A 25,941-nucleotide genomic window follows, 5' to 3' on the forward strand; every position below is an offset into this window, starting at 1 on the left:
GTAAAATATAAGGACAGGTTGATTTATACATTTATATTTAAGGTCCTCAAAGAACCTGAAGGCTGTAGAGAGGCTTGTGATCGTCTTTGAGATAAGAGTGAGTTATATTCTCCCATATTCTGACTTCATGTGGTTTATTGTGACACAACATTAGTATGTTTATAAATCCACAGTGGAAGTGATTCCATTTGCTTGCGTAATCATTGTTGCTCAGTTTCATTTCATCGGTGTGTTAGTATGACTGTTGTTTCCCGATGTGCTTCGTTTACTTATCATTTGCTTCTTGTTATTCTATAAAAGGTATTTAGTTAAATTTGATACACCTTAAGAAAAAACCTAACAAACTGTAACAATCGGTCATATCATAAGTTTTGTTATTCTAACGCTGCAATCCCAAGTCACTGAATACCAGTGTGATACGTTTCAGAGGAAAAACATGAAAATACATATCCATCTATCTAAAAATGGGGTATAAATGCATAAATAGGCATAAATGCATACATCCTGTCTGGGTGCTACTGAGAGGACTTCATTAAAGTAGATCTGTTCTGTCCGTTGTAACGTTTCTGGCACTGTCTCAATATTTTTGTGTAATTCACATTTTTGTGCAATACATTTTGCACAATATTTAATTACCTTCCACCTGGGGCCGTCACTTAGGAATTTGTGTGGTCTAACTGACGTCGGTGTGCAGATGTGAAGCGAAACAAACCAATGTCATTTCTGTAAAAGTGAAACAAAGCTCCCAACCTGCTTTGCAGTTACCTCAGGGTTTCTACTAAGGTAAAAACCTGATCTGCATATAACGAGGTACAAAGAAAGACACTGTTGCAAATACCCGCCCATACGCCCATTTACACGCACAAGCTACGGAAGTTCACACCAGTTTTATATAAATCACGCTGCTGCGTGTCATCATTTCATTCTTCCTTTGGTCACCTTCATTTTACCTCACAGGTAAGTACAGAAACAATAACTTTAATGCTACTCAACTTAAAACATTTTAATATATAAGTAAAATGTTGCTGATATATTTGTGATGAAAGCATTTTCTTTTATTTTAAGTGTTTATCAGCTTTTAATCAGACCCATGATGGCAGCAGCAGATCTCTCCAGACTGGTCCTCATCTTCAGCCTGCTGTGTCTGGTCGGCTTCGCCAGCGCCCTGATTGACAAGAGTGACCTGGTAAATTAATTATAGTTTAACCTTCCTGTGTAGAAACCTATGTCACATTTATTTGTGTGTCACTATGGGCCATCACAAGCAAGTTCAGACTTGAACTTTTTAATTTTCTTCATGTCCAGTTGGTTACATGTTTACTATATCTCAGCTGATTTATTTTATTTTATTTTATTTTTTCAAGGAAAGGCTCAAAGAAAGTCATGAAAAAGCACGACACCATTTGGACAACCTGAAGGTCAGTTTGAATGCATATAGCTTATATAAAATGTCTCTGATTACATTGAGTAAAACACTCACTAATATGATAAACCTTATCATAATGTAACAATGTAGCAAACTGAGAGTGTGTATGTACCATGTCATAAACAATTTAATGTTTTCCTCTTCAGACTTCAGAGTCAGAGATGGACGACACTTCAGAAGTTATTACCAAACAGATAAGATTCTTGGAAGCACTGGCAGAACAGCACAAGGAGGCTGAAGAAGGACTGCCTGATGACTTTCCCTCAACGGCCGTATTTCTGGAGACCACAATGGTTCAAATGCAGAACCTCAAAGCTTATAATGAAAAAACGAAGGAGAAACTTGGCAGACAAATAGATGACTTTGAAAAGAATTGTGAAAAACAAGCAAAATTCATCAAGTTCCTTGAGGAGCAGCGGGATGAATTGTAAACAATCATGTCAGTTAACCCACCTGTCTGCATCTACTGGCTCTTTGACTCTTTCTTTGGGTGAAACTTTATCAGCGTTTCTGGAAGCGGCCTTTAACTCATGAATTGCGTCTTTTGTTTGAAATAAAATATGTCAATGAAATTATGAAATATATTAGAAAAGCCTTATTATTCACATAGATGATATTTTGATGTACTGGCAATACATTGTGCGTGTTGATCAAACATTTGAGAAATGGGAAATAATATGTTTGCAAAAATGACGTAAAATAAACAAATTTAAATACATTTCTTGTCAAATGCTTTATATGCAAAACTTTTTTTGTGGCATATTCAGGCTTATCTTAGTAAATAGAAACAACAACACACATTTTGATGTTAATACTGTGGCGGGTAGTATGAACTAAGATGTGCTGTTACCACTTGTAACTGCAGGTGTCGCCAAATCAACAATGGCTGAAAATTTTTTACCTATAATGCAAACTGAGTGTTGCATGATTTTAAAACTGATTTCACAGTTGCTTCAGGTGCCACCAATAATATTATACAAATTCATTAATGCTTTACATTACACTGGAAGCATTCTATGATGTGTTCCCCTTTTATATGAGGTATATAGGAGGCTGATGTACTGTTTATTGTGATTGAAGTGTACATTTCTAGATTTTTTTTAACCTTTGTGAAGAATCTGAAATCATCTGTTTTCTTGTGGTTTGAATAAACATTTGTGCCAGGAAGGAATCTTGAATGTCTCTGAATTCCTCCCCCACCTACTTTTCTAGGTGCTTTCAGTTTCAAAAATAATCTTCTTCTCTGGCCACACCTTCTTTTGTGAATCCGTGCTTCCTGTTCTTCCTGCCGCACTAAAGCACCAGATATAGACACACGGTGAGGACAAAAAGAAGAAGGCTGTCAAAAAAAAAACAAGGTGAGTTATGAAATTATGCAGAAATCATTTAATAACTTCTTGAATGCAGCTTTGTTCAGTTTCTGTTCTGCCATCGTTTCCATCTGTCTGTCAGTTTCTCTCTATGCAGCAATGACATGTCATGTATTTGATTAAAGCTTATACAGAATATTATATGGACCACACGTTAATATTATCCATATATTATATTATTATACATTATATTATAACATCATCAAGGTTATGGTCTTTTATTATGTTTATTATAAGGTGCCTGTGTAATACAGTCACTTCTGTGCCAAGTTGTTTCACTTTCACTTATGCCCTGATGTTATTTTATATATCTTCAAGTATTTACTTGAGACCTACACACAAAAAAAAGAGGATGTCAGTGTCATGAAATATTTTGCGATCAAATGGGTGAAAACCTTTCGAAACCTGTTTATTGTACGTGTAGGATACACTCGTTGCTTACTACGTGGTGCTGTAAGATGTGATCAAAGTCCTCTAAGGAGTGTCTGGACTGTAGCTTCCTCTCAGTATCAGCTGTTTAGATCAATGTGCTGACTGTACATGACACAAGTGGCAGATTTTACATCATTTCTGATGTGCAGTAATTGCATTTCACTGATGATTTATTCTTTCAACTGCCTCACTGCACTCAGGCCTCCCTCATCCTGTGGAAGTCTGCCTTTTCTTGAATGTAAGCTTGTGTCATTGCCACCGTCTCCTGTCCTTTCGTCACATACAGCCTTTCGTTTGGTATTGCAGGTATACTCAAATGGCAAGGCCCATCTTTTCTTTCTTTTTTCTGTTATTAAAACAGTCTTTTCTATCCATGCCTCGAGTTGTGACGCACGGCAAGTTAAGAACGCAAGTGCAGGATGCACGGAAGCTAAACAACTTGAAATGAAAACTAAAATCGAAAAAAAAAGTGCAGAAGTAATGAGGCAGGGTTTCTCAGAGTAGCTTGAAAAAAATGAAAGCTGAACAAAAACTGAAAAGAAAACATGAAAGCATAAGGAACTGAAACAGGCCACATGACAGAAGTAACATAACACATGACTTGAGTAAGAACAAAGTGGAAGGCAGGGCTATATAAGCACACATGTTCAGAGGGGGGCTGACGAGACACAGGTGAAACTAATGAACCCATCAAACAATCAAAGCTGGGAAATCCCAGGAAGTTAAACTGGTCAAGAAACACCAAGAAAAAAATAACAATAAGAATAATAATAATAATAATAATAATAATAATAACAGAAACCAGATAGGACGACAACAAATGTATTAGGACATCAGGACAGAAAATACTCAAAAGTCTATATCATCACATGAGTTACTTTTAATTTGTTTCTTTTTTAACCTTTGAATGACTGACTGACAGACTCTTCCCTGCCCTACCCTACCCTACTCTTTTTGAAGGATTTCTTTAGTTTTCCATGATACTAAAGTAAACTCAAAACTGCCTATGTAATGATAGATAATGTGACTTCATATCAACAGTATATTCACCCACGTCAATGTTTTCTTTCAGATTAATTCAGCTCGGACATAATTAGCTTTGCTGTCCAAAAAGGCTTCTGGTCTCTGAAACTTTACATGCCAAATGTTAAGTTAACTTATGATTTACTTTCCGTTTCTATATTTTGGCATTTATTCTACTTGGCACCAAAAAGGTTATTCCAGTAAACCATCCACAGATGAAGTGTGAAAAAAATGTATCACAAGTTCAGTGTTAAGTGCGTGTGGTCAACGCACAGCTCGGTGTGCTGAATAAACAAAAAAGCTGCCATTATTGTTCTTCTCTCTTTAGTCTAAAAACACAGAATGCAAAATATTGGTTTGCAACATCTGTATTCTTGACCTGAACACATATTATAACGTCTGACACAAAACCATGGTAATATAAGCTTGAACTACTGTCAGCTGTAGCCCACACACATTCTGTTTGACACCTCTGCAGCTCTAGCTCTGCCATAACTTCCTCTCTCACATGGTGCATTCACTGACATCAAGGACAAAACCACGCTCTAGAAGAACAGTGACAATGACAACTAAAAGAACTCAACAGAACTGAACATCAACACATGAGCTTATTAATACTCTGCACTGCAGATATGTTTAGCCTATATATGTCAACACTGTATTTCACAGCAGGTTGTAAGAAAGGCTAATGTAGCCGAGATAAAAAAAAAATGCTGTATATCCATAAATCAGCTAAAGGTCTAATAATTGCAGACAATGAAATTTACCAACAAATTGCTGATATGCAGCCTCCTGTTGAAGTTGTTAACTGACTGGCATAGAAAGGATTTGGACCGTTCCTCTGCTAGTGTTAGCGATTACTTTTTGAGCATTGCAGTACAGTACATTTGTTGTATTTCAGGAACGATTTACAAATTTTCAATGTCAGGGCAAATTGGGCTTCATCTTTAGTGAAGTATTTCCACACACTCACCTGTCTCATTCTAGGAATTGTCTATGTTGTTATTGTCGTCAGTGACAAGTCGACTTCCTGCTTAAAGCTCATGGCACGGCAGCAAAGTCGACTACAACTCCAAGTTCATAGAGTACCTTTGAACATCACGACCCTTTCTGAAATAAAAATAGAAATAGGCTTTTCCACACTTATCAATGAGTTAAACCAAGTGCAAAGAATGAAACATGTACAAACTGCTTTGACTGTTCAGGTGGCATTCTGTCAAGAACTTGAGCTTGTCTCGTTTGAACAGGTGATGGCCTCATCCACTTCTCAGCAGTCCAGTTTTAACTGCTGCATTTGTCTTGACGACTTCACTGAGCCTGTCTCCACTCCTTGTGGACACAACTTTTGCAAAATCTGCATATACACTTATTGGGAGTCAACAAACATTATCCAGTGTCCGATTTGTCAACAAGAGTTCAAGAAAGGTCTGCAGCTAAACGTGAACATCCTGCTCAGAGATCTCATTGAGGAAAAACAGAGTAAAACCCAGAAGGCTTCAGAGGAAACGAACCAAACGCAGGATATTTTGTGTGATTTGTGTGCTGGAGAGAAGAAGGTGATAGCAACCAAATCCTGTCTGGACTGTGAGCAGTCTTTCTGTTGTGAACATGTGAAATCTCACCATGATGACGCTGAGCTGAAGACTCACGAGCTGCTGGATCCTGTGAGCAGACTGAAGGACAGGTGAGGACAGGTGTATAAATGAGAACACTGATAACATAATAACACTATTACACTAGACTATAAGGCACCAGATTGTATGGTCCATGTAACCCTAACCGTGCCACAAAACATGCAACATTATACTAAGTCTCTGTTGACCAGATATGATGCGTCTGTCATTTCTCCACCAGGGTTTGTAAGAGTCACAAAAAACTTTTGGAACTGGTTTGCCGTGAGGATCTGACTTGCGTGTGCGTGTTGTGCATAAAATCAAACCACCAGAACCATCTGTGTGTCCCTCTGAAGAGCCGCCTGAGAAGGAAAAAGGTACAACAACGAACCAGAACTAATGTACTCCAACAGCTTCCCATATCTGACCATACAGCTGTAAAAAGGTACTCATGAAATCTGAAATGCAGTGAATTGTTATTCATTACATCCAGTCCAAGGTAGACCAAGAACTGGACGAGGTGCTAAATGAGATCAAGGACAGGAAGAAGATGTTGGTGACGGTTGAGGGATCAGGAGAAATTGGAAAGGTAAGTCAAGGTAATTATGGATGGAAGAATATATGCATAGAAATGTATCAAAACTAATATGAACACGTGGAAGGAGGAGGTATATCACAAATACTGCAAATGCAAACAAACAACAACAAAAATGCAAAGTAGAAGCACAAGCATTTAAAATGTTCCTAACACCTCCATAATCATCAAGTTTATCTTAAAAAAAAAAAGAGATGTGATGAGTTTGTAGACAAATTCACAAAGAATATCCAAATAAACCCCTCCCTGGCCTATGTCACTGTAATAACAGTGTTAGCTGGAGGCAAAACAGAGGGAAGCTTGAGGTGAACACTGTCACTTTCAACAATGAAAATGTTGTCTTGCTGTATTTTTTGGTGCCAAAATGAAAAACACTAACTTGAAGTTTTGTCACATACCAGCCACTGCCAGTCGTAGACAACTATGGTTTGTGTTTGGTGATTAAAAGAAAGGACTGGAGTGAGACAATCAACAACGCGCACACTTCAAATCAGGTCAGATTAATATGTAAGGCATCATCAGTTTCAGCCTGGAAAACAGATTAGAAAAATAGATTAGACTAAATCGTGACTGAAATCACGTTAATGCTTATTTAGGGGATTCTCATTGTTAATGCTAATGCTAACTGCTAGCTAACGCAACATTAGTTGTATGTTTCAAGGTTGTCAAAGCAGAAGTTGTATTTACCCTCCAAAGTAATATCTTTGTTGGAGACGCTTCACTTGATAAAGACAGACCAGACTCTGTGTCCTCCTTTCGTCAAATCATCCGTCCAGTGAACATAGTCCCACCAGTCAGAGTCAACTTTTTAAAATAACACTCGGGGAGTGAGTGTATTAATATATTCTCTAAAATATGGGTTTTCTACGTCCATTCATGCCAAAATGGTCTGCTGAAATATGCAAACCGCCGTTTACAGGCTATAGTGTTTCATCCGGCTAATCATTGTTTACAAACCGGGAGGAAGTCTCCTAATCCTTAGAGCTAACAGGGAACTTACATCCTTATCGTGTCAGCTGCTGTTTCCAGGTAGTTGGTCCAGACAAGCAAGATGCTTCAGGAAGAAAACCAAAGAAGACACACATATTGTCCTCAGGTGTTGGAGGAAACGACAATAGCAACATTGCAGTGGCTGATCTACAGACACAAAAGCTAGTAGCATTTGCATTTTGTCGTTACTAAATAATTAAAGACTGCTAAATATACCCAATAAAACATATGAATGCCGTCGGGAAGCCTTTGTTTAGATGCACATGTAGATTTGTTCACAGTTCCAACTGCAACAGCAACTTCAACTTCCTCGGCTGTGCACAAAATTTAGTACTTGATAGGAATATAGTAACTCCGCCACGGCGTCTGTCGTTATCCCACAGCAGCTTCACGTCAAAAAAAGTTATTAGATAACCACGGGTGCATCTTAATTGCAGTGGCAAACAACACATCACTGTCACTGACTCAAATAATTCCACCTCAGAAAAACGTGAGGACCGACATCGCAGACGTCCGGAGGATCTTCAATCAACTCAAAAGTGTGCTACAGACAGGTGAGTCGGGGCTTGTGACAGCCCTCGCCTTGCTACAAAGAAAAACTGAAAAACGCAGAGAGGACATGAAAGAAAAGCTTCAGGAAGAAATCATCTCACTGGAGGAGAGGAAAGAGGAACTGGATCACCTCTCTAAGATTGGAGACGACCTGCGTTTTCTACAGGTCTGTTATTTCTTAGTAGTGATTTCTTCTTGCGTGCTCACATCCAGCTTATCTGTTCATCCTGAATTCTTTGCACAGACTTGGCACTCTCTGAGTGACCCACCCGTTACTAAAGACTGGTCCGGGATCAGTGTCTACAGTGATTCAGCGGTGGGGAGCGTGCGAAGCGGTTTCATCAGGCTGCTAAGTGAACTCCGCAACAAGATGAATGATGAAAGGAAAACGCTGGTTTCAAAGGGTAAGTGGAGGTTTTATTATTTTCATATTCACATACTTATCAGCTATTTTTCATAATATGTTCATCATTTGTCATTTGTCTCTTCATGAATTCCCTCGTAGAGATAAAGAGAATCCAGCAATATGCAGGTAAATCTTATGAGTTTACTGAAACACACGCGAGGAGTCCTCTTCCGCTCGTAGTTCTCACGGTTAATCAACTTCCTGCTGTTCTTTTCAATCCCCGTCAGTCGATGTAACTTTGGACCCCGACACAGCGAACAATCTCCTCGTTGTGTCTGATGATGGGAAGGAGTTGAGAAACGAAGGATTTCCTCAGACACTTGCAGACAACCCGGAGAGGTTTGACACTCTCCTCGGGGTTCTGGGTAAAGAAGGCTATTCCTCTGGCGCCTTCTACTTCGAGGTCAGTGGTTTTCCCGGTGTCCAGATTTGTCCCGTGTTTGTCTGCTTAGAACATGAATGCAGTGTTTGCATGTCTTTCCCACAGGTGCAAGTGGAAGGCAAGGTTGCATGGGACATTGGGGTTGCGTTGGAGACGGTCGACAGAAAAGGGCAAACCGATGTCTGCCTGCGAAACGGCTACGCGGTCCTGATGCTGAGGGACGGGAAGAATTTCAAGGCTTGTGACCGACCCCCGGTGGAAATTGTTCTCAGCCAGACACCCAGAAAAGTCGGGGTGTTTGTGGACTATGAGGAGGGGGAGGTCTGCTTTTACGATGTCGGGAACGAGGCTCACATCTACTCCTTCACGCGCTGCAGATTTCCCAACGGGAAGTTGCTGCCGTATTTTAACACCTGCACCCACCACGAGGAAAACAACGGCCCAATGGTTATCACCCCCGTTAGTTAGAAGCGACAGATTTGCTGTTTGCATTTAACAAATTCTACAAAAAGTGTTATGATGAAGGAATGACGGATGAATGAAGCATTTGTGTTTTGTTTTTTTGTGCAATACATGTAGAGATCAAAAAATAAACTGTTAAGCATCCTGGTCGTGTAAATAAGAAAACATTAATCAGTATTGTTCATGTTCTAAACTTCATGTATAAGAGCTTCACAGGGTCTTGGTCTCTGTTCTATGTCGACTGTGCCAGATACTAATTATTTGTAGTAGAAGGATTTAAAGGGCAGGTGATTGCTTTCAGTGGGTTGTTCTCTGTATCTGCCTCTGTGTTCTGAGTTTACACAAATCTAAGCTCATTACGATGGCAGAAGTTGTGGTGCTAACTTCTGCATGTCATTTATTTTCAGGGAGTAATGTATGATGTATTATATTGTTGCTAATTTGCAATAAACACTAAGTGCCACTGTGACTGGGAAATGCTTATAGTATTTCACAGTATTTATTCATAAACCAAAGTGAATCAATGTTTTTTTTTTTTTTTTTATTTTATTTTTTTTTTATCAAGGAATCAAAGTTATTATAAATCATTCCCCTGGAAACCACAAATGTCCATTCCATGGCCCCGTATGATTCACCCCGTGGAAAACATGAACTCATGTTAACCTGTGAACAGTGATGCCGGTAACGCGTTACTAAGTAACTGTTACTTAGTAACGCGTTACCCTAATCTGACTACTTTATTCCAGTAACGAGTAATCTAACGCAGGGGTCTTCAACATTTTTCGGGCTAAGGAAACTGATGGACAGATTAAGTAGGGACCCCCTAACTACTATATGTGTTCTATATTAAACTTGGCCTAATGCAAATTTATAAATATACATTATTATTATTATCATTTTGCATTGTATTAAGCTATTCAAATAACATTTTTTTTTTATTTCAAATTTGTGCAGCAATAGTCTGACCGTGCAACTGCTGTAAACAACTGGCTAGTGTAATATGCGGCCTCCTGATTGGCTCAGCAGCAATAGGGGCGGGGCCTAGTGTGTGCAGGAGGCTTCGATTGACAGGTCTAGTGTGGCGCTCCGTGTGAAAAGCTGCTGAGACAGCTCTTGTATCGCTGGATGTGTGAAGTGCTGAAAGAAAGATAACGTCTTCTGCCTTTTATTATTATTTATCCCTTTACTAAAATATGTTGGATTCGTATTAATGAGTTTTTAAATAAATTTAAAAGTGTGGGGAAAAATATAAAAAGTAGCTCCATCTAATGCATTTTTATTCCCAAACCAGTAATCGGATTTAAGTTACTTATCCAAGTTACTGTGCATTAATATTTTTCCTATTTTAAGGGAAATTTTATTTTATTTTATTTTATATTTTTGAGATGAGTGTTTTCGAGTTTGAAAAGAAGATTTACTAAGGAGGTGTGACTGGATTATATATCCAGGGTGAGGCTTTCTAAACCTCTGATGTACACATTTATTTTGCCATCTGATCCGGAGCTCACACATCACACTGCACGTGGAAAGCAGGCTTCAATATCCAGACGTGTTCCTGTAGGCGACGGTGCTGACTACTGATTTTCTCTGAGATCCAAATCAGCGTTGCAGCAAGGTGAGTAATTCTTAGGTTCCAAGAGCTCATTATTTGTTCTTTGAATTCTGTGTGGAAATGTGGATTTTGAAATAGTTTACCCTACTTGTGCTTCCATTGTTTCTGGTGTACACAGCACAGGGCGACACATCGTAAAGACATCATGGCAGTAAGCAGAGGATTCTTGCTCCTCGGTTTTCCTGTGCTTCTTGTTATCCTGTTCCTTTCTCAATGGGATAAGTTACAAGAGAAGACAGGTAACACAAGTGTGTTTCTGTCTAAGAACAAATGCCCTTTCTTTAACTGCCTAATAAATAGGAGCTGTATTTCATAACGGATCTCCAGCCCGAACCCCTGATTACACTTGGGCTATCGTGGATTAGCTTTAACGTGACAGTTCATTCTTCAGCTGAGTGGAGCATTTTTGTTGAAACAAGGGTTTGGCCTCTGACTTTTGTCTGTGATCTTAAGAGAAATGGCACCCTGGGGTGCATTTATTCAGCCCTGATAATTTTATTATTTTAAGCATTTTAGATATTTTTTTGTCGTAACAGAGAGGATCAATCCGACACAGGAGCAGAGAAAGCAGACGCTGAGAGAATCGTGCAAGGGATTTACTGGAGGGAAGAGCAGTATAAAAACCCTGACTAACGGTGACTTGAAACAGTTCATCGTGGACGACACTCATGGCATCATCTACTGTTACATTCCCAAGGTGATCTTGAGCAGAAGCCACACTTGTAATAATTCAGTCTGGGCCTTAACTACTGTCCATCAGGAAAGTGCAACCAGGGAAATCATGTGTATTAGTGGTGGTTCAGTTCAATTTAGTGTCCAAGTATTAAGATTTGACAGTAAACCACGACTCACTCTTACCTACAGGTGGCATGCACCAACTGGAAGAGGGTCATGTTTGCCCTGACTCAAAGCGAGCCATACCCTGACCCCATGTCCATCTCTGGTGACCTTGTCCACATACCCGACAAGTTCAGGCAACTAAACCACTTCTCGAGACCACAGATGAGGGTGAGTTCACACAGCGTCCTGAGGGCAGCCACAGTCGGACACATGTTCGCGTGACAGATGATCGGTGTTGTTTGCTTATCACAGGCAAGGCTGAGACACTACACCAAGTTCCTGTTCGTTCGGGACCCGTTCGTCCGTCTCATCTCCGCCTACCGGGACAAGTTCCAGCCACGTAATGAATATTACTACCAAAACTTTGGTAGGGAAATTCTACGTCTGTATGGCAACCAGCCCCATCCACCGCTAACGGTGGATGAGGCGTTTGCATCGGGGGTGCACGTCTCTTTCTACAATTTTATTCAGTACATACTGGACCCCCGCACAGAAGCGTATGTATCCTTCGAGCCGCACTGGAAGCAGATGCACCGCCTGTGCCACCCCTGCCTCATAGAGTAAGACAGGTTAACACCAACGACGCAAAAGTTAATTTAACTTTATAGATTGTGCAAAGTTTGACGTTTTTTTTTTTTTCCTCAGCTATGATTTTGTTGGCCACCAGGAGACTCTTCAGGACGATGCTAAAGAGCTGCTGAAGACCTTGAAGTTGGAGCATGACATTAATTTCCCTCCTTCCTACGAAAACATGACCTCTCCCAAGTCTGTGACGGACTGGTTCAGAACAGTGCCCCTAGAGGACAGGAGGAAGCTGTACAAGCTCTATGAGGGAGACTTCAAGCTCCTTGGCTATAGAAAGCCAAGTGAACTGCTTGACGGTTGAGATGAAGTTATGATTCCAGTTGAATATTAGATTGCACCACAAGCCTTTTATGCCTAAGCTTTGTATTACTGGAAGTAGACAGGTAGACTTGTGTGTGACTTTTTCTAAGAGAAATGTGTGATGTCCACAAAGATTCTGTTGTGATTCTTGACATTAAACTATAAAATGCGTTACAGGTCTTGAAATTTGTCCTTTCTCACCAGACATTATAGCAACGGGATGAATGCAACGCTTATTTTTTTTAATATTTTTTAATTTTATTACAAAACAACATGACAAAAACAATACATTATTATACTTCAATCCACACTCACAAAATGAGGTGATGTCGGCTTGGCAAGGTCCATCGCTGTGAAACGAACTCCACGTCCTTCAGAAGAAATTCCGCCTCATTAACGGTCCACGTGCACCTGCTGCACATCTTCAGTTTTCCACACATATCAGACTCTCAACCTCTGCAGCACCGCAGACAGGGACAGCCCCGTCACAGTCACCGCAGGCCGTCCGCGGGCTCTGCAGTGGATTTACGTGTCTTCAGTCTCTGAAGGTGACACCTCTGTGTTTGAAGCCCAGTACCGGTTCAGTCTGACTGGACAGTCTATGGCTCAGCAGTCACATTTGGACCCATCAAGGTTTGAGATTTGAGTGGCGTGTCAAGAGATTGAGAAATTCAAATGGTGAGAGACAGACAGAGGTGCTGAGAGAAAAGTGCACTTTTTTCCCCTTTGCAGTGCCATCAGGGAAACGAGAGAGCAGGCGACGACAACGACGAAAGGAAAGGAGGACATTATGGCTTTTCAACATCTACGCACGTAGATATTTCATCTTTGATTATTTCTTTTCGTATTGTTAACATTTGAAATAACGTTCACGCTCGCAGTCGACTTCACACCGCTTGTATTTACATCTTCTATGTACATCGGTTTACTCGGCTGTGGCTCTCGTCCTGAGTGACAGTCGATCCCGACCAGGTTTACTTCGCTGCCATATATTACAGGTCTCTCTCAAATACTTAGACATTAACTTATTATATATTTCTCATAAATCTCTGTAGTCTCTCGTCGTGCCACAGCTCCCATTCGAAGGCGTTTGGCAGCAGCCGCTTTGCGTTCATCCCAGCAGGAGTCAGTTCATTTGGACGATGTGAAAGGATGCAGCACGTTTCCGTCATATTGAACTCTCTTCGCACTGCGCCAGCGGTGCTGCCGACTTGAACATGGGGAAGCTGGCGATCTCCTCCTCTAGCCGTTTAATCCCTTCCCCAAAGCCGTCCCCGAGTCCGTCGACTTCATCCCTGTCCCCCAGCTCCCTCTCTCCTCCCTCCTGCCTCACCCTCTCCCGCTCCCCCGTCCTCCCGTCCAGCATGTCCGCGGCTAGAATTTCGGAGGCGAACGTGAGGCCGCCGCCCGCGTTGCAGTTGGCGTAGATGGAGTTCCCGTGTCCGTTGCTGGAGTTGCTGTTCATCAGGCCGCCGCTGTAACTGTTGCCGTGGTGACCCCCGTTGCCCTGGTGGCTGAGGAGCGTCGTGGCGGTCGTGGTCGTGGTCGCCGTCCCGTTTCGCTTCTCCGCCAGGCGGAACCCCTCGGACAGGAGGCTGGCGCTGCTGGGGGACTGCGGGGTGGCCGAGGAGCCCAGCAGTTCCCGCCCCTTCTCCGACGACAGCGAATTGTCCGGCAGGTGGTGCCCCTGGTGGGCGATGTCACGGCGGCGGTTCACGCAGTGCAGGGCGATGCCACCGAGCAGAGCGCCTATGAAAAAGAATAAGATGTAGAAGGCCAGTACGTGGCGACTCCCCGCTTTCGCGACCGCTCCTCCGGCGCTGGGGTCTTCCAGCGTCAGCTGATAGGCCGCTCGGCGGCAGGGAGTGGGGTCCGTGATGCCTGGCCCTGCCTCCTAAAAGGAGAAGAGACGGGAAGAATTTCATCCTTAGTGCTTTTCCGTGGGTAAGTGACAAAGCAGGTTAGAGAGGCAGCTGCCTGTGTGTGCGCGTGAACGTGCTCGCGTACCTGGCAAGTGCAGACGTACGTTCCCAGGCTGTCGTCTGTGACGGTCACCTCTAAGTCAGAGTTGTGCTGCTTGGTGTGTCGGTGCGGGGGGTGCTCCCAGGTGCAGGGCCTGGGGGACAGCTGGACGCACGGCAACAAGAGGCGCAGGCCATTGGAGACGCGCAGCTCCCTGATGGGCGGCTTGCAACGTCCTAAAGGAGAGGACGAGAAAGGAGGCAACAAGGAGCTGAATGAAAGGAGATTTAAAAAATACAAAAATGGGATGCAATCAAAAATATGGGATATAATTACCTTCTTCTTGATGACACTTTCTCAAGGCATTGTCCACCACGTCACCTGGACCAGGCCTGGACGTGCACAGAAAATAATCACCGTTAATACCAATACCTGCAGACGAGACTGTTTCGTGAAGCAAAGTACACGACAGGATTGACAAACCTGTCAAAAAGCCATTTTTTAGTTAATTTAAGCTGTTGTTTAAGCTATTCCCGGTCATACTCACTGTTCCGTACTGAGTCTGCAGGCCTCCTCTTTCCACACACAGCCCAGTCCTCTGGCTCGGGCGCACACCTCGCAGCCGCTGTACAGAGCGCAGCCTTCAGCCCGGACACGAGCCAGAGACAGGGGGCTGCCCACCAGGGCCCGGCCCTGCAAGCACGGGGAACCGTTGCAGAATTACCGAGCAATAAAGCAGATTTTTGCTGAACGAAAGTGTGTATGACTACACTGTGCTCTACCTGGTGCAGTAATATATTGTTGACGGGCTCCAGAGACGTGAACAGAGGAATCTCCTGCAGTAGGGTGGCGTTCTTATCCACCACTGCCACACGGTGGAGCTCTCCGCGATCTGCAACGCGCACACAGAGAGAAAGGTATTTGCATTATCAGTTCTCAGCCTCTTCCTCTATCCTCTTTATTCCATCTCATTCTCTGCTCACCCGTTCCGAGGTGCAGCACCGCCCCCCTCCGCTCCTCTCCGCTGCCCGTCAGGCTGACGGCCAGCTTGGTGTATCTGATGCCCTTCCGGACGAGCAGCGGCGCAGCAGTGACGCTGTTCTCCATCAGGGGGTGGTCCCTCACGAAGGTGAGCACTTTGTCGGGAAGCTTCAGGGACGACTCGAACCCTTCAGCCTTTAGCGCGTTGTTCAGACACTGAAAAACAAATGAGATGGGACTCGTTGAGTTTTCTGAGCTTATTTATTTATTTTGTGTTTTTCTAGTATGACTTTGTACCTGGCCAGGCCTCGGTGTGGGAACAGGTTCAGGATTGATCCAGTTGTCGCATGTTTTCTTCAGCTCTTTGAAGGGACCGTCCATCACTTTGCTGATGTCAGAGAGACTGAAGACACACACAGCTGACAACTCCTCACGCTCCCTGTTGAAAAAAAAAACGAGAAAAGTATTAACATTTAACCGTTTCTGCTTGTCGACTACTCATAACCTGTACCGTACACCAGAGCCGTTTACAGATAGAGTCTTTCCAACGAGGGAACGATCTGAACTATCCCACTATGAGCTGATGGGTTCTGAGCTGGTCACGTGTTTCCTTGGCGCCATGTTAGATATATTTTACCAATATTCACCCATAGAGAAGTGAGGGCCTTTTATATATTGACAGATGTTGGTAATATGGTAACATTTACAGACCTGTTAATGGTGAAAATAAGACATTTATTTCAACGTAGCCCATTCAGGTTGCACTGTAAAACCTTCCCTCCAATGCATGCCTCCACACATGCAGCTACTGCTGCTTAGCTTAGCTTAGCATTAAGACTGAAAACTGGCTAGTCTGCTTTTCTTGCAGTCACTGTAAAATTGTGAGGAGGTCAATAAAAAGAGCTCGTCTTGGGAATTTGAACAGGCGCTCTGTGTTTAAAACATAGGTCAGCGTAAAGCTAAGCCGACTCTCTCTTGGCTGTGTATCGTGCACTTTTAAGGAAGGTATTTTCATTATGAAATGTTTTCTATTTGGGCTCCACGCCTGCCTGTTCCTCAGCTCACCACTGGGAGGTGAAGAGTCCGTAGAAGTGAGTGCTGCCGGGGTCGCCTGGAGTGTGTTGCGCGGTGAAGACGTCGGTTAGGATGTTGTAGCGCTGACCGCTGGGTTTGTCCTCACACACTAGCTGGGCCTTGAGAAAAGTGGTCCAGCGTCGCTGCAGAGTCTTCATCCCTCCCACATCAGACTGGAAAAAAAAAGAAGAAGAAGAGGAGGAATCAGCGAAGGCAAATACAGAAATCAGTCAGTGGCTCAAATCAAGGCGGCGTGTTACCTTGCAGACCCGTGCCACCCTGGGCACTTTGACTTTGGTGTACAGGTCGTACTCTTTGGCCACCTCAGTGAAGAAGAAGTAGATTTTGTCATCGTCTCCTGTGGGGTTGCTGTCGGCGGACTGCTCTATGAAGGCTGAGCTGACAAACTCTGGGTCTGATGGGACAAACACAGACACACAACTTCACTCATCACAAGAGCAGCGTGTTTTTTTTTGTTTTTGTTTTTGCACTGGACTGTCGCGAATGTGCGCATGCGTGCGCGCGTTTCTCACCGCTGAGCCAGTTGATGGATCGCTCGGTCCGGATGCGCTCCTGCTCGGGGCCCGTCGCCCTGGAGATGTCGAAGAGCGTTCCCAGGAAGTTACTGGTGGCTGCTGTGTACAGGGTGCCGCCTACACAAAAGGAAAGACAGATATGTTTTATTTCCTCACTGCACAATGAGATCCAATAAAAGCTTGAAAGGCATTAACCACAAAACTAAACATTCACTGACCTGCCATAACAGCTGTGTAATGTTGACTGGGTTCAAAGGGACACTTGCCCTTCCCCGTCTCCATCTTCACCCCTCCGTCCTCGGCTTTCTCCAGGGTGTAGGAGGACACCTCCTGCAGGATGAGAGGAAGAGAGAGAGATATATGATAGGTACAATAAAATGGAAACTGATTTTTAATTAAAAAGGCCTTGGTCTCCTTTTTTATTTCCTAGGGGTGGCAGATGTGCTGCTTAAAATGTCACTCCTCTGTGCTGAAAGCATCAGCGACATTAGCACTCATAGTGCACGTCATAGGCAACAAAACATCCTTTGTTGCCTGACTGGCACCAGTTGCCAGTTGCTGAAAAAAAAAATGTGTGACTGTAGTGTGAAAACAAAAAAAACAAAAAAAAAAAAAGTGAATGAATTCACTGAAGCAAACAACACAAATGAGAGAGACAGTCAGTGTGTTTGCCCTTTTGCAAAATCCTTTTTTTGCTTTTATTGGAAAAGCTGAGGTTAATGTCTTCAGTGTCATTTTTGCACTTTTTTGCAAATTTATGGCGGTCCATTTTCGGGCCGCGGGCCATATGTTTGACAACGCTGAGTTAGAGGATGGAGGCACTAACCAAGAAGGCACACTGGGGGTCAAAGGCGTAGGTCCCACACACGTAGATTCGTCCGTCTCCCAGGAACTCCAGCAGGCGGATGTAGTTATTGCAGTCAACCTGCAGGGGGAGACAAACACACAGAAATAAAGAGTCAACTTATATAATAAGATGTATAAGTTCTTCCAATCAAAATACACACTGTCTAAAAACTGTAGTGACAATAACACTGGAATTTAAAAACTCTGACAATAATTATATATATATATATTCACATATGAGGAAAGTAACACATTTTAATTTATGTTTAGAAAAACATGTAGTTTTAAGGTCAAAATCACGTGTGTTTTTTTTTGTTTTTGTTTTGAGCACACGTGGTCTCAAATTACCCACAATGGGGTTTTGGAGAAAGGTGGAATAAGATTCTGAGAACAGCTGCAGCATCAATGATTCTGACTGGAAATTGGAGACCCCCACTGCTGATAGTGACACCTGAGACCCCCCCCCCATCTGCTGGCAGAGACCACCCTCACACACAGCCTTAGAAAGCTAAGACCAATACATATAATGCACATAAAATAGATATATTTTTCTCGATAGGTCTCATAAATACACAATCTATGAGATGTACTGTATTGTTTTTCCTCACTTCTCTCCTTTACACGTATATATGCCGTCAGCAACTGTTGTGGAAAAAAACCACCCCCATGTCCCACTGCGATTACCATGAAACCATGACGCAAACAATTTTTTATTAAGCTTGTGTGTGTGTGTATGTGTGTGTGTGTGTGTGTGTGTGTGTGTGTGTGTGTGTGTGTGCGCCATCCCGGATCACCCTTCAGGCCTGAGTCACCTACTCCTCCAGAGACCTGATCCTCTCCACCGCCCGGATCATGTCACCTAAATAAACCCTCCTCCGCTTGCATCATACAACTCCCCCCTCCACTCCTCACCCCGTCGTGCTGGTACAACTCCACGTGACACGACCGGAGAGAAAAAGAACAGGAGCTCAAGCTGGTGACAATGAGATCATCTTGGGATTAGCTTTTCCACTGGCTCAAATGAACCTCATTCATACTAATAAGCTTCATTCGCACTTATGAGGTGGATGGATTGGCTGTGCTCTATTCAAGTCTATTCTATTCTTGATCATAATTATGTCTCGTTTTTATTAATTTATTTTCTTTTATGTTAAAAGCTTCCATGACTTCTGTGCTCACCGTGGAAAATTAAACGTCCTGCCACCAACGTCTAAAAGCTTTTCATGCTCGCTGACATTTACCTTCCGACGGCAATTTTCCAGTAATTACAGAGATGTGAGTGGACGCGGCGAAACTTTCTGCTCTTCACCTAATGCTCCGCTCTCCGACCCCATTACCGCCTTCAAACTTAAATGCACACACAACTTCCTTCAATCACATTTTGCTCCAGCGCCAAATATTTCTACGGCTAAGTGACATTAGCAGAGAACAACGAGCAGACTTTAAATGTTAGATTACGTTTCCTTCAAAGCAGCGGTTTACAGTTTTACGGTTTTTCAGCTCACAGTTTGGTTTTCAGGATGCCATGCTGTACGCTACCAACCCAGAAACAAAACAGAAACCCGAGAACCTGTATCAGTTAGTTAGTAAAGATGGGCATATTTAATAATAATAATAATAATAATAATAATAATAATAATAATTGCAAGCAAACAAGCTGCAATCATTTGACACCTTTATTCAATGCAGTTATATAATAGCTGCAAAACATACTGGGTTTGGCAATACGATACGATACGTATCACGATACTTGAGTCACGATACGATACATTATTGTAATACTACGATACTGCGATATATTGCAATATTCTGCATAGTTCAGTGATAAATTTTAAATGCAGCTTAAAATACAAGTTGCAAATATGTAGGAGGTTTCCTTAAAAGAGGGATATTTATCAACCTTTAATTCTCTAAAATCTAGTGATGATGATAAAATAGCTGCTACACCCCCCTCCCCTTTTTATCTCGATATTAAATTGATATTGTATCGGAAGAAAAGGTATCGCAATATATTGCCACATCAATATTTTTTCCTACCCCTAAAATAAACTTTTTTTCTATCGTTCTTTAAGAGGAATGAGTCTTTACAGTGGGGGAAATAAGTATTTGATCCCCTGCTGAATTTGTAAGTTTGCCCACTTCCATAGAAATGATCAGACTCTGGTTTTTATGGTTGTTTACTGGTTATGGGTATAGACAGAATATCAGTCGAAAATGCATAAAAAACACACAATCTAAAAGTTATAAATTGTTATGTATTTTATTAAGGGAAATAAATATTTGATCCCCAAGCACAACACAAGTCAGTACTTTGTAGAGAAACCTTTGTTGGCAAGCACAGCGATGAGACGTTTCTTGTAGTTGGTCACCAGGTTTGCACACAGCGCAGGAGGGATTTTGGCCCATTCATCTTTACAGACAGTCTCTAAATCCTTCAAGTTTCTTGGCTGCCTCTTGGAAACTCGGAGCTTCAGCTCCCTCCACAGGTTTTCGATCGGGTTAAGGTCTGGAGACTGACTAGGCCACTCCATGACCTTAATATGCTTCTTCTTGAGCCACTCCTTTGTTGTCCTGGCAGTATGTTTTGGGTCATTGTCATGTTGGAAAACCCACCCACGAGGCATCTTCAGTGTTCTTGCTGAGGAAAGAAGGTTTTTGTCCAAGATGTTACAGTACATGGCTGCATTCATTGGCCCCATAATGCGGTGAAGTTGCCCTGTACCCTTTGCTGAAAAACAGCCCCAAAACATGATGTTTCCACCTCCATGCTTAACCGTGGGTATGGTGTTCTTTGGGTCATACTCACGTTTTTTCATCCTCCAAACACGGCGGGTCGAGTTAATGCCAAATAGCTCAACTTTGGTTTCGTCAGACCACAGCACTTTCTCCCAAGCCTTCTCTGAGTCATTTAGATGTTCACTGGCAAACTTAAGGCGGGCCTGTACATGTGCCTTCTTGAGCAGGGGGACCTTGCGGGCACTGCAAGAGTTCAATCCATAACAGCGCAGTGTGTTGCCAACTGTTTTCTTGGTGACAGAGGTCCCAACTGCTTCCAGATCATTAACAAGCTCCTGCCGTGTTGTTTTAGGCTGCTCCCTCACCTTTCTCATCATCATCCTCACTCCATGAGGCGAGATTTTGCGGGGAGCTCCAGACCAAGGACAGTTGATGGTCCTTTTATGGGTCTTCCACTTGCGAATAATGGCACCAATAGTTGTCACCTTCTCACCAAGCCTTTTGCTGATGGTTTTGTAACCTATACCAGCCTTGTGCAGGTCTACAATCTTGTCCCTGACATCTTTTGACAGCTCTTTGGTCTTGCCCACGGTGCTGTAGAAGTTGGAATGTAAGAAACTGATTCTTAGAGCAGGTGTGCTTTATATACATGACGAGTTAAGATCAGGAGTATTGGTAATTAGTTGACTGAGCACAGCTGTGTGCCACATGCGCACCAGCCAATCTGTAGGAGCCTGAATTCTAAGTGAATTGTTGGGGATCAAATACTTATTTCCCTTAATAAAATACATAACAATTTATAACTTTTAGATTGTGTGTTTTTTATGCATTTTCGACTGATATTCTGTCTAAACCCATAACCAGTAAACAACCATAAAAACCAGAGTCTGATCATTTCTATGGAAGTGGGCAAACTTACAAATTCAGCAGGGGATCAAATACTTATTTCCCCCACTGTACATGAGGTTTGTGTTGCAGCTGTTCATCTAACAGCTTATCATAGCTGGTTCTCCTGGTTCCTCCTGCTATATTCTTTCAAACCAATTTCGTGGGCATATTTCCGATAAACAAGAGCAGTACATTCTACTGGAAGCCTGCGACTACTTCATAATAAAAGTTGTTTTGTCTATTAAATACTTTTAAGGTGAAGCTGCAGCCGTCGGAAATTTCCCGTTCCCCCACAGAAATCTCTAAACATTCTGTATTCGTAACCAGGCAGATACCTGGGAGATAACACTAGCATTTTCCAGGAATGTCAACACAGGCACTCAGTTCATGAAAATGCAAATAGCTTAAATTTGCAATACTTTCATCTTTGGGCCAGGCTCAGTTCCTATTATCTCATCTGGTGACACTTAACAGCTATTTATTTAAATGAAAACCCTTGAGCTCGCCACTGCACAATTTCAGCTTAAACTCTCCCCCTTCATTAAACACTCTTAGAATTGATGACTACTAGGAAACTATGTTAGATTTTTTCCAAAGATGACTGTTTGATTAACCTGTCCGTACCCCTGGCAGCTTTTTTTTGTTTCATTTTTTTTTTTTACAAAAACCTTTGTTCCATCTCGTGGTGAATGTAGAAACCTGGTGTTATTCATAATGTCAACATCCCTGCGCGTTCCTGTGCCTACTAACTTCCTGCTGATAGTAAGGGCAACATTGTGTAACCCCGTTAACTCACCCAGATTTGTCAGTCTATGGTTTCTGTATGATTCACTCACGGACTCTCCCCTCGCTCCTTGTTCCTCCTGACTCACTCCTGTTATCTTGAAATAAAAAAAAAAAACAAAAAAACGAGCCCTTTTCTTTCCCTCCGTTATCAGCCCTTCACTTCCATGCGTGGGTACAGAGCAGGGCTGGTGGTGGTTGTTTAAAATGGGTCAAATCTAATTGCACTTCCCTCCCATTGAAACACTGACCTTCCGTGGGCTTTGTTTATCTTTTGATTTGACCCCATTTTTCTGGACCGTGGCCTTTCTTAGCATTAAGAGGTCATTTCAGAAAACATGGTTTGATTTGTCTCCCTCCACTACATTAATCTCAGATCTCCACTGTGACGCTGAAGCTCTTATCAGTCTGCCGGCGCCTCTTAAAACCAATGAGACACAACTTGACAGACACAGCTCCACTGTACACTTAAGCTTGCAGCCACACAACAGAACGAGATTTGCAGCTCGAGTGTGCGGTACGCTCTATTTGATCAGTTTCCATGGACAGTTACTGGACATCTGCGACTTCATAGACATACACACACATACCCTCTCTTTCTATAACATTTTTCACGTCTACACACACACACACACCCTTGATGAAGCCCTGGCATTAGTCCCAGAACTTCCCCTCCGATGCTTAACAGCATGAAACACACACACAAATGCACAATAAACTGTACATGAAATCTCATAATTTAAATTTCGGGGCTAAACGACTCTAATAAATCATACTTAAAGATTAACTGATATTTAATATTTTCTTCATAACATAAATTAGCCTTTTCAATAAATGAGTGAATGAACTGTGTAAGAGCTGTGACAGTGTAGCGTGTTGCTGCGATACATTATGATTAGCGCCCTAAGGCTTTGCAAACTTTATTTATTTATTCCTTTTATGGGACTTCGGGTATAAACTTAACCAAATCCTGATTATATTGCCTGTATATGTTTGTCTTTTAATAATCGCATTAAATCCACATATAAATAACTTGAATCAAATCTCTTATAATCACATTTTAATGTAATGTTGCTGTGTTTTTCAGGGGGTTCCTGGGTTGGAACAGGAATAATGAAAGGCAGCGCTACTCTAACGTACAGGCGTGATTGCGTGTTCTGGTGTGTTAGCATAAGTCCCAACCAATAATAGTATTTGACCTAAATTGGATAAAACAGAGAATGTGTGTGGGTTGTGTCACCACTTCCTTGATTGCATTTATCAAACTGGCTGCGGAGCTCGGATCGAGGGTAGAGCCACAACACTGATGACCCAACCACACTCCCTCCAGACTCATTCACATTTCACTGAATCAATACTACGCACTGCCAGTTACGAGGAAATGTCTGACTATACACTGTAGGTGTGACAGCTGGCCATTATGTCAGATCCTCTTTTTATAGCGTCAAATTACCAACGAAAACGAAACTTATTTGACTTCTGTTTAATGTTTTAGTTTGGCACAAGTCACCAACTACAGAGAATGTGGAGCTTATGACCTATACTGCAGCCAGACACCAGGGGGAGCTCTACTCGTTTCAGCTAGGCCGTTCCACGTTTATCCTCCTGAGACCCTGCGTCCTCATATGGGGACATGTTTGTCTGCCATGTACTTGTAATGAAGGATCAATACACTCATTCATTTATGCTTCTAGTTTCATATGACATGCAAATTTAACAAATTCACAAGTACATGTTTGAGGACGTTGGGATTTGATCATCTCCAATTCTGCTTTTGCATTAAAATAAACAGTTTTATATTTTGTTGCACATTGTCTACTTAAATTGTGACATACAGTGAAATAATTCCTGTATCCACGTATCTGTTTTCTTCCAAAAGCTACTTCCCGTTCAAAGATGATGCTTATTATTATTATTTTTTTTATACTTCTTAGGTTGTAATAATCCCAAATACCTAAAAATCTTCAACTTAAATTCCAAACAAATGCTTGGGCCTCAGGAGGTTATACTAACTGTGGTTGAAACATGCACACATAGTAAGTTTTTACCTCTGTTTTTCCCTTTGCCACACAAGAATCCCTCTTCTCCTTTGGTACGTCCCAAACAATCTAGAGGAAGAGACAAAAAAAAGAGAGACACAGAGAGAGCTGGATAAGTCACCGTCGGTAGCTGATTAGTAATCACTAATTAGTTTGATTCATCACCTGGAAGTTTCTCTTCCCATCCCCTGTCGACATAATTGCTATAGAAACTCAACAGGGACGAGACGCCCGCAGAGTCTTGAACGGGTTCACATCCCGTACCACTGTTTGTGAATCCAGCCACACACACACACACACACAGGCTGCACAGAGTCCACCTACCACGCGTGGAGACGCCTTCGGTTTGTTGGTGTCCACGGCCACTATCGCGTCCCTGGCGCCCAGGAAGAGCATGCCCGACGAGCTATCCAGCAGGAAGGTGCTGAAGTTCCCCACGCCCTTGAACGTGTCTCTTTCCAGGACGACGTCTGCGGAACCGAAACAGAGACGAGAGAGAGAGGGAGTGAGACTTTCAAGAGTCAAGAGAAGTTAGTGTTGAAGTCAGTCACCCGTCAGAGAAGCTGGCAAACGCAATGGAATAAAAGACATGTTTACACCACCTTTGTCACACTTATAACTGTGATAAAAGGTGATGAACACGTGTACACAGCAGAAGGTTTAAAGAGATGAGTAACCCTTGTTTCACCCTGACCTCTGACACAATCTCACTATTTTAATCCCTTGAACCCATTTCTTCCTCATTTCAAACCTCAACACACTCTCCATCCTAGGATATATATATATATATATATATACACACACTACACTAAATACTGAGCAGAAACAACAAAGTAAATTATGTATCATCATGATATGTAATGAATGAATCATCCTTTCGTAATACATGGTGTGTAATAAAAGCTATATCTGTCTCCTCATGATGAAATATATCCCATGAATCAAACGCCTTTGACTTGGGCTCCAGTCGTTCTCCCACCTACTCTTTCTAGTACAGGACAAAGTGTGTGTGTGTGTGTGTGTGTGTGTGTGTGTGTGTGTGTGTGTGTGTGTGTGTGTGTGTGTGTGCGTGTGTGTGTGTGCGTGCGTGTGTGTGTTCACCTCCCATCTGGGAGTAAAGAGCACAGCTGTGTGTTGAGTTTCTTTCGAGCGCCTTTGAAAGACTGTGTGTTCTCAGTCCACAGACGTTTAGCCCGTTTTAGTTGATGTTTTTGATCACACAGACATGTTCAGAGGACGGAATGAAAAAAAAAATTATATTTATATATATATCGCAGTCGCATTTCCACTCCCAATAGGTTTCCACATTGTAATCAAACACAGACACGACGGAGATGAAAGCACTTTGAGACACAGATGACAGATCGGGGGAGAGATAAAATGCTGATGAGTAAACCATGTAAATTTAACCTCAAACAGTAGAACAAGCAGATATCACATATTACTCAATTGCACAATTAAACAATTAATGAGTCGTGAAGTCTTATAAAAGAGCCTACGTCCATGTT

At 42.4% G+C, this 25,941-nt stretch overlaps 3 protein-coding genes and 1 long non-coding RNA gene across 5 annotated transcripts in view; 3 read left to right on the forward strand and 1 right to left on the reverse strand.

The window, feature by feature from the left end:
• The first annotated feature begins 809 nt into the window (after positions 1 to 809).
• Positions 810 to 1,499, forward strand: LOC124998850. The gene is made up of 3 exons (XR_007111102.1): positions 810 to 957; positions 1,066 to 1,186; positions 1,365 to 1,499. It is a non-coding gene; the product is annotated as an uncharacterized LOC124998850 (long non-coding RNA).
• A 71-nt stretch (positions 1,500 to 1,570) lies between these two features.
• On the forward strand, positions 1,571 to 9,766 carry LOC124998841 (E3 ubiquitin-protein ligase TRIM68-like). Of its 2 annotated transcripts, none has more exons than XM_047573438.1 (9): positions 1,571 to 3,534; positions 5,499 to 5,935; positions 6,106 to 6,241; positions 6,358 to 6,453; positions 7,934 to 8,167; positions 8,246 to 8,405; positions 8,507 to 8,533; positions 8,635 to 8,810; positions 8,895 to 9,766. In XM_047573438.1, exons 1-9 carry the CDS (start codon positions 3,337 to 3,339, stop codon positions 9,255 to 9,257), a joined length of 1,827 nt encoding a protein of 608 aa, XP_047429394.1. In that variant the 5' UTR covers positions 1,571 to 3,336; the 3' UTR covers positions 9,258 to 9,766. The 2 variants fall into 2 exon arrangements, with proteins under 2 accessions (XP_047429394.1, XP_047429402.1); XM_047573446.1 differs by having other exon boundaries at positions 1,571 to 2,784.
• Positions 9,767 to 10,380: 614 nt separating this feature from the next.
• Positions 10,381 to 12,764, forward strand: LOC125013319 (carbohydrate sulfotransferase 12-like). Its single transcript, XM_047593887.1, has 6 exons — positions 10,381 to 10,866; positions 10,982 to 11,102; positions 11,400 to 11,560; positions 11,728 to 11,871; positions 11,956 to 12,263; positions 12,349 to 12,764. Exons 2-6 carry the CDS (start codon positions 11,009 to 11,011, stop codon positions 12,587 to 12,589), a joined length of 948 nt encoding a protein of 315 aa, XP_047449843.1. The 5' UTR covers positions 10,381 to 10,866; positions 10,982 to 11,008; the 3' UTR covers positions 12,590 to 12,764.
• A 57-nt stretch (positions 12,765 to 12,821) lies between these two features.
• The window catches only part of sema4f (sema domain, immunoglobulin domain (Ig), transmembrane domain (TM) and short cytoplasmic domain, (semaphorin) 4F), a 56,537-nt gene continuing 43,417 nt past the window's right edge, over positions 12,822 to 25,941 (reverse strand). Inside the window, exons 2-15 of the mRNA XM_047593873.1 lie at positions 24,758 to 24,903; positions 24,443 to 24,502; positions 17,968 to 18,066; positions 17,360 to 17,471; positions 17,139 to 17,258; positions 16,866 to 17,020; positions 16,597 to 16,778; positions 15,829 to 15,970; positions 15,534 to 15,747; positions 15,333 to 15,442; positions 15,098 to 15,243; positions 14,887 to 14,942; positions 14,596 to 14,786; positions 12,822 to 14,482 (exon numbers count right to left, since the gene is read on the reverse strand). Coding sequence (XP_047449829.1) covers positions 13,757 to 14,482; positions 14,596 to 14,786; positions 14,887 to 14,942; positions 15,098 to 15,243; positions 15,333 to 15,442; positions 15,534 to 15,747; positions 15,829 to 15,970; positions 16,597 to 16,778; positions 16,866 to 17,020; positions 17,139 to 17,258; positions 17,360 to 17,471; positions 17,968 to 18,066; positions 24,443 to 24,502; positions 24,758 to 24,903 — 2,459 coding nt within the window. The 3' untranslated portion in view covers positions 12,822 to 13,756. The remainder of the gene's footprint in view (positions 14,483 to 14,595; positions 14,787 to 14,886; positions 14,943 to 15,097; positions 15,244 to 15,332; positions 15,443 to 15,533; positions 15,748 to 15,828; positions 15,971 to 16,596; positions 16,779 to 16,865; positions 17,021 to 17,138; positions 17,259 to 17,359; positions 17,472 to 17,967; positions 18,067 to 24,442; positions 24,503 to 24,757; positions 24,904 to 25,941) is intronic.

The sequence above is a fragment of the Mugil cephalus genome, chromosome 1, assembly GCF_022458985.1.
Source record: "Mugil cephalus isolate CIBA_MC_2020 chromosome 1, CIBA_Mcephalus_1.1, whole genome shotgun sequence".
Taxonomy (NCBI): Eukaryota; Metazoa; Chordata; class Actinopteri; order Mugiliformes; family Mugilidae; genus Mugil; species Mugil cephalus.

Bases quoted from the DNA above. Each gene is read 5' to 3' on its own strand.
- LOC124998841 (XM_047573438.1), top strand. From the start codon at position 3,337: ATGACACAAGTGGCAGATTTTACATCATTTCTGATGTGCAGTAATTGC. The intron at 3,535-5,498 runs GTATACTCAAAT...TCGTTTGAACAG, and splicing joins CCTTTCGTTTGGTATTGCAG to GTGATGGCCTCATCCACTTC. The intron at 8,534-8,634 runs GTAAATCTTATG...AATCCCCGTCAG, and splicing joins GAGAATCCAGCAATATGCAG to TCGATGTAACTTTGGACCCC.
- LOC125013319 (XM_047593887.1), top strand. From the start codon at position 11,009: ATGGCAGTAAGCAGAGGATTCTTGCTCCTCGGTTTTCCTGTGCTTCTT. The intron at 11,103-11,399 runs GTAACACAAGTG...TTGTCGTAACAG, and splicing joins TAAGTTACAAGAGAAGACAG to AGAGGATCAATCCGACACAG. The intron at 12,264-12,348 runs GTAAGACAGGTT...TTTTTTCCTCAG, and splicing joins TGCCACCCCTGCCTCATAGA to CTATGATTTTGTTGGCCACC.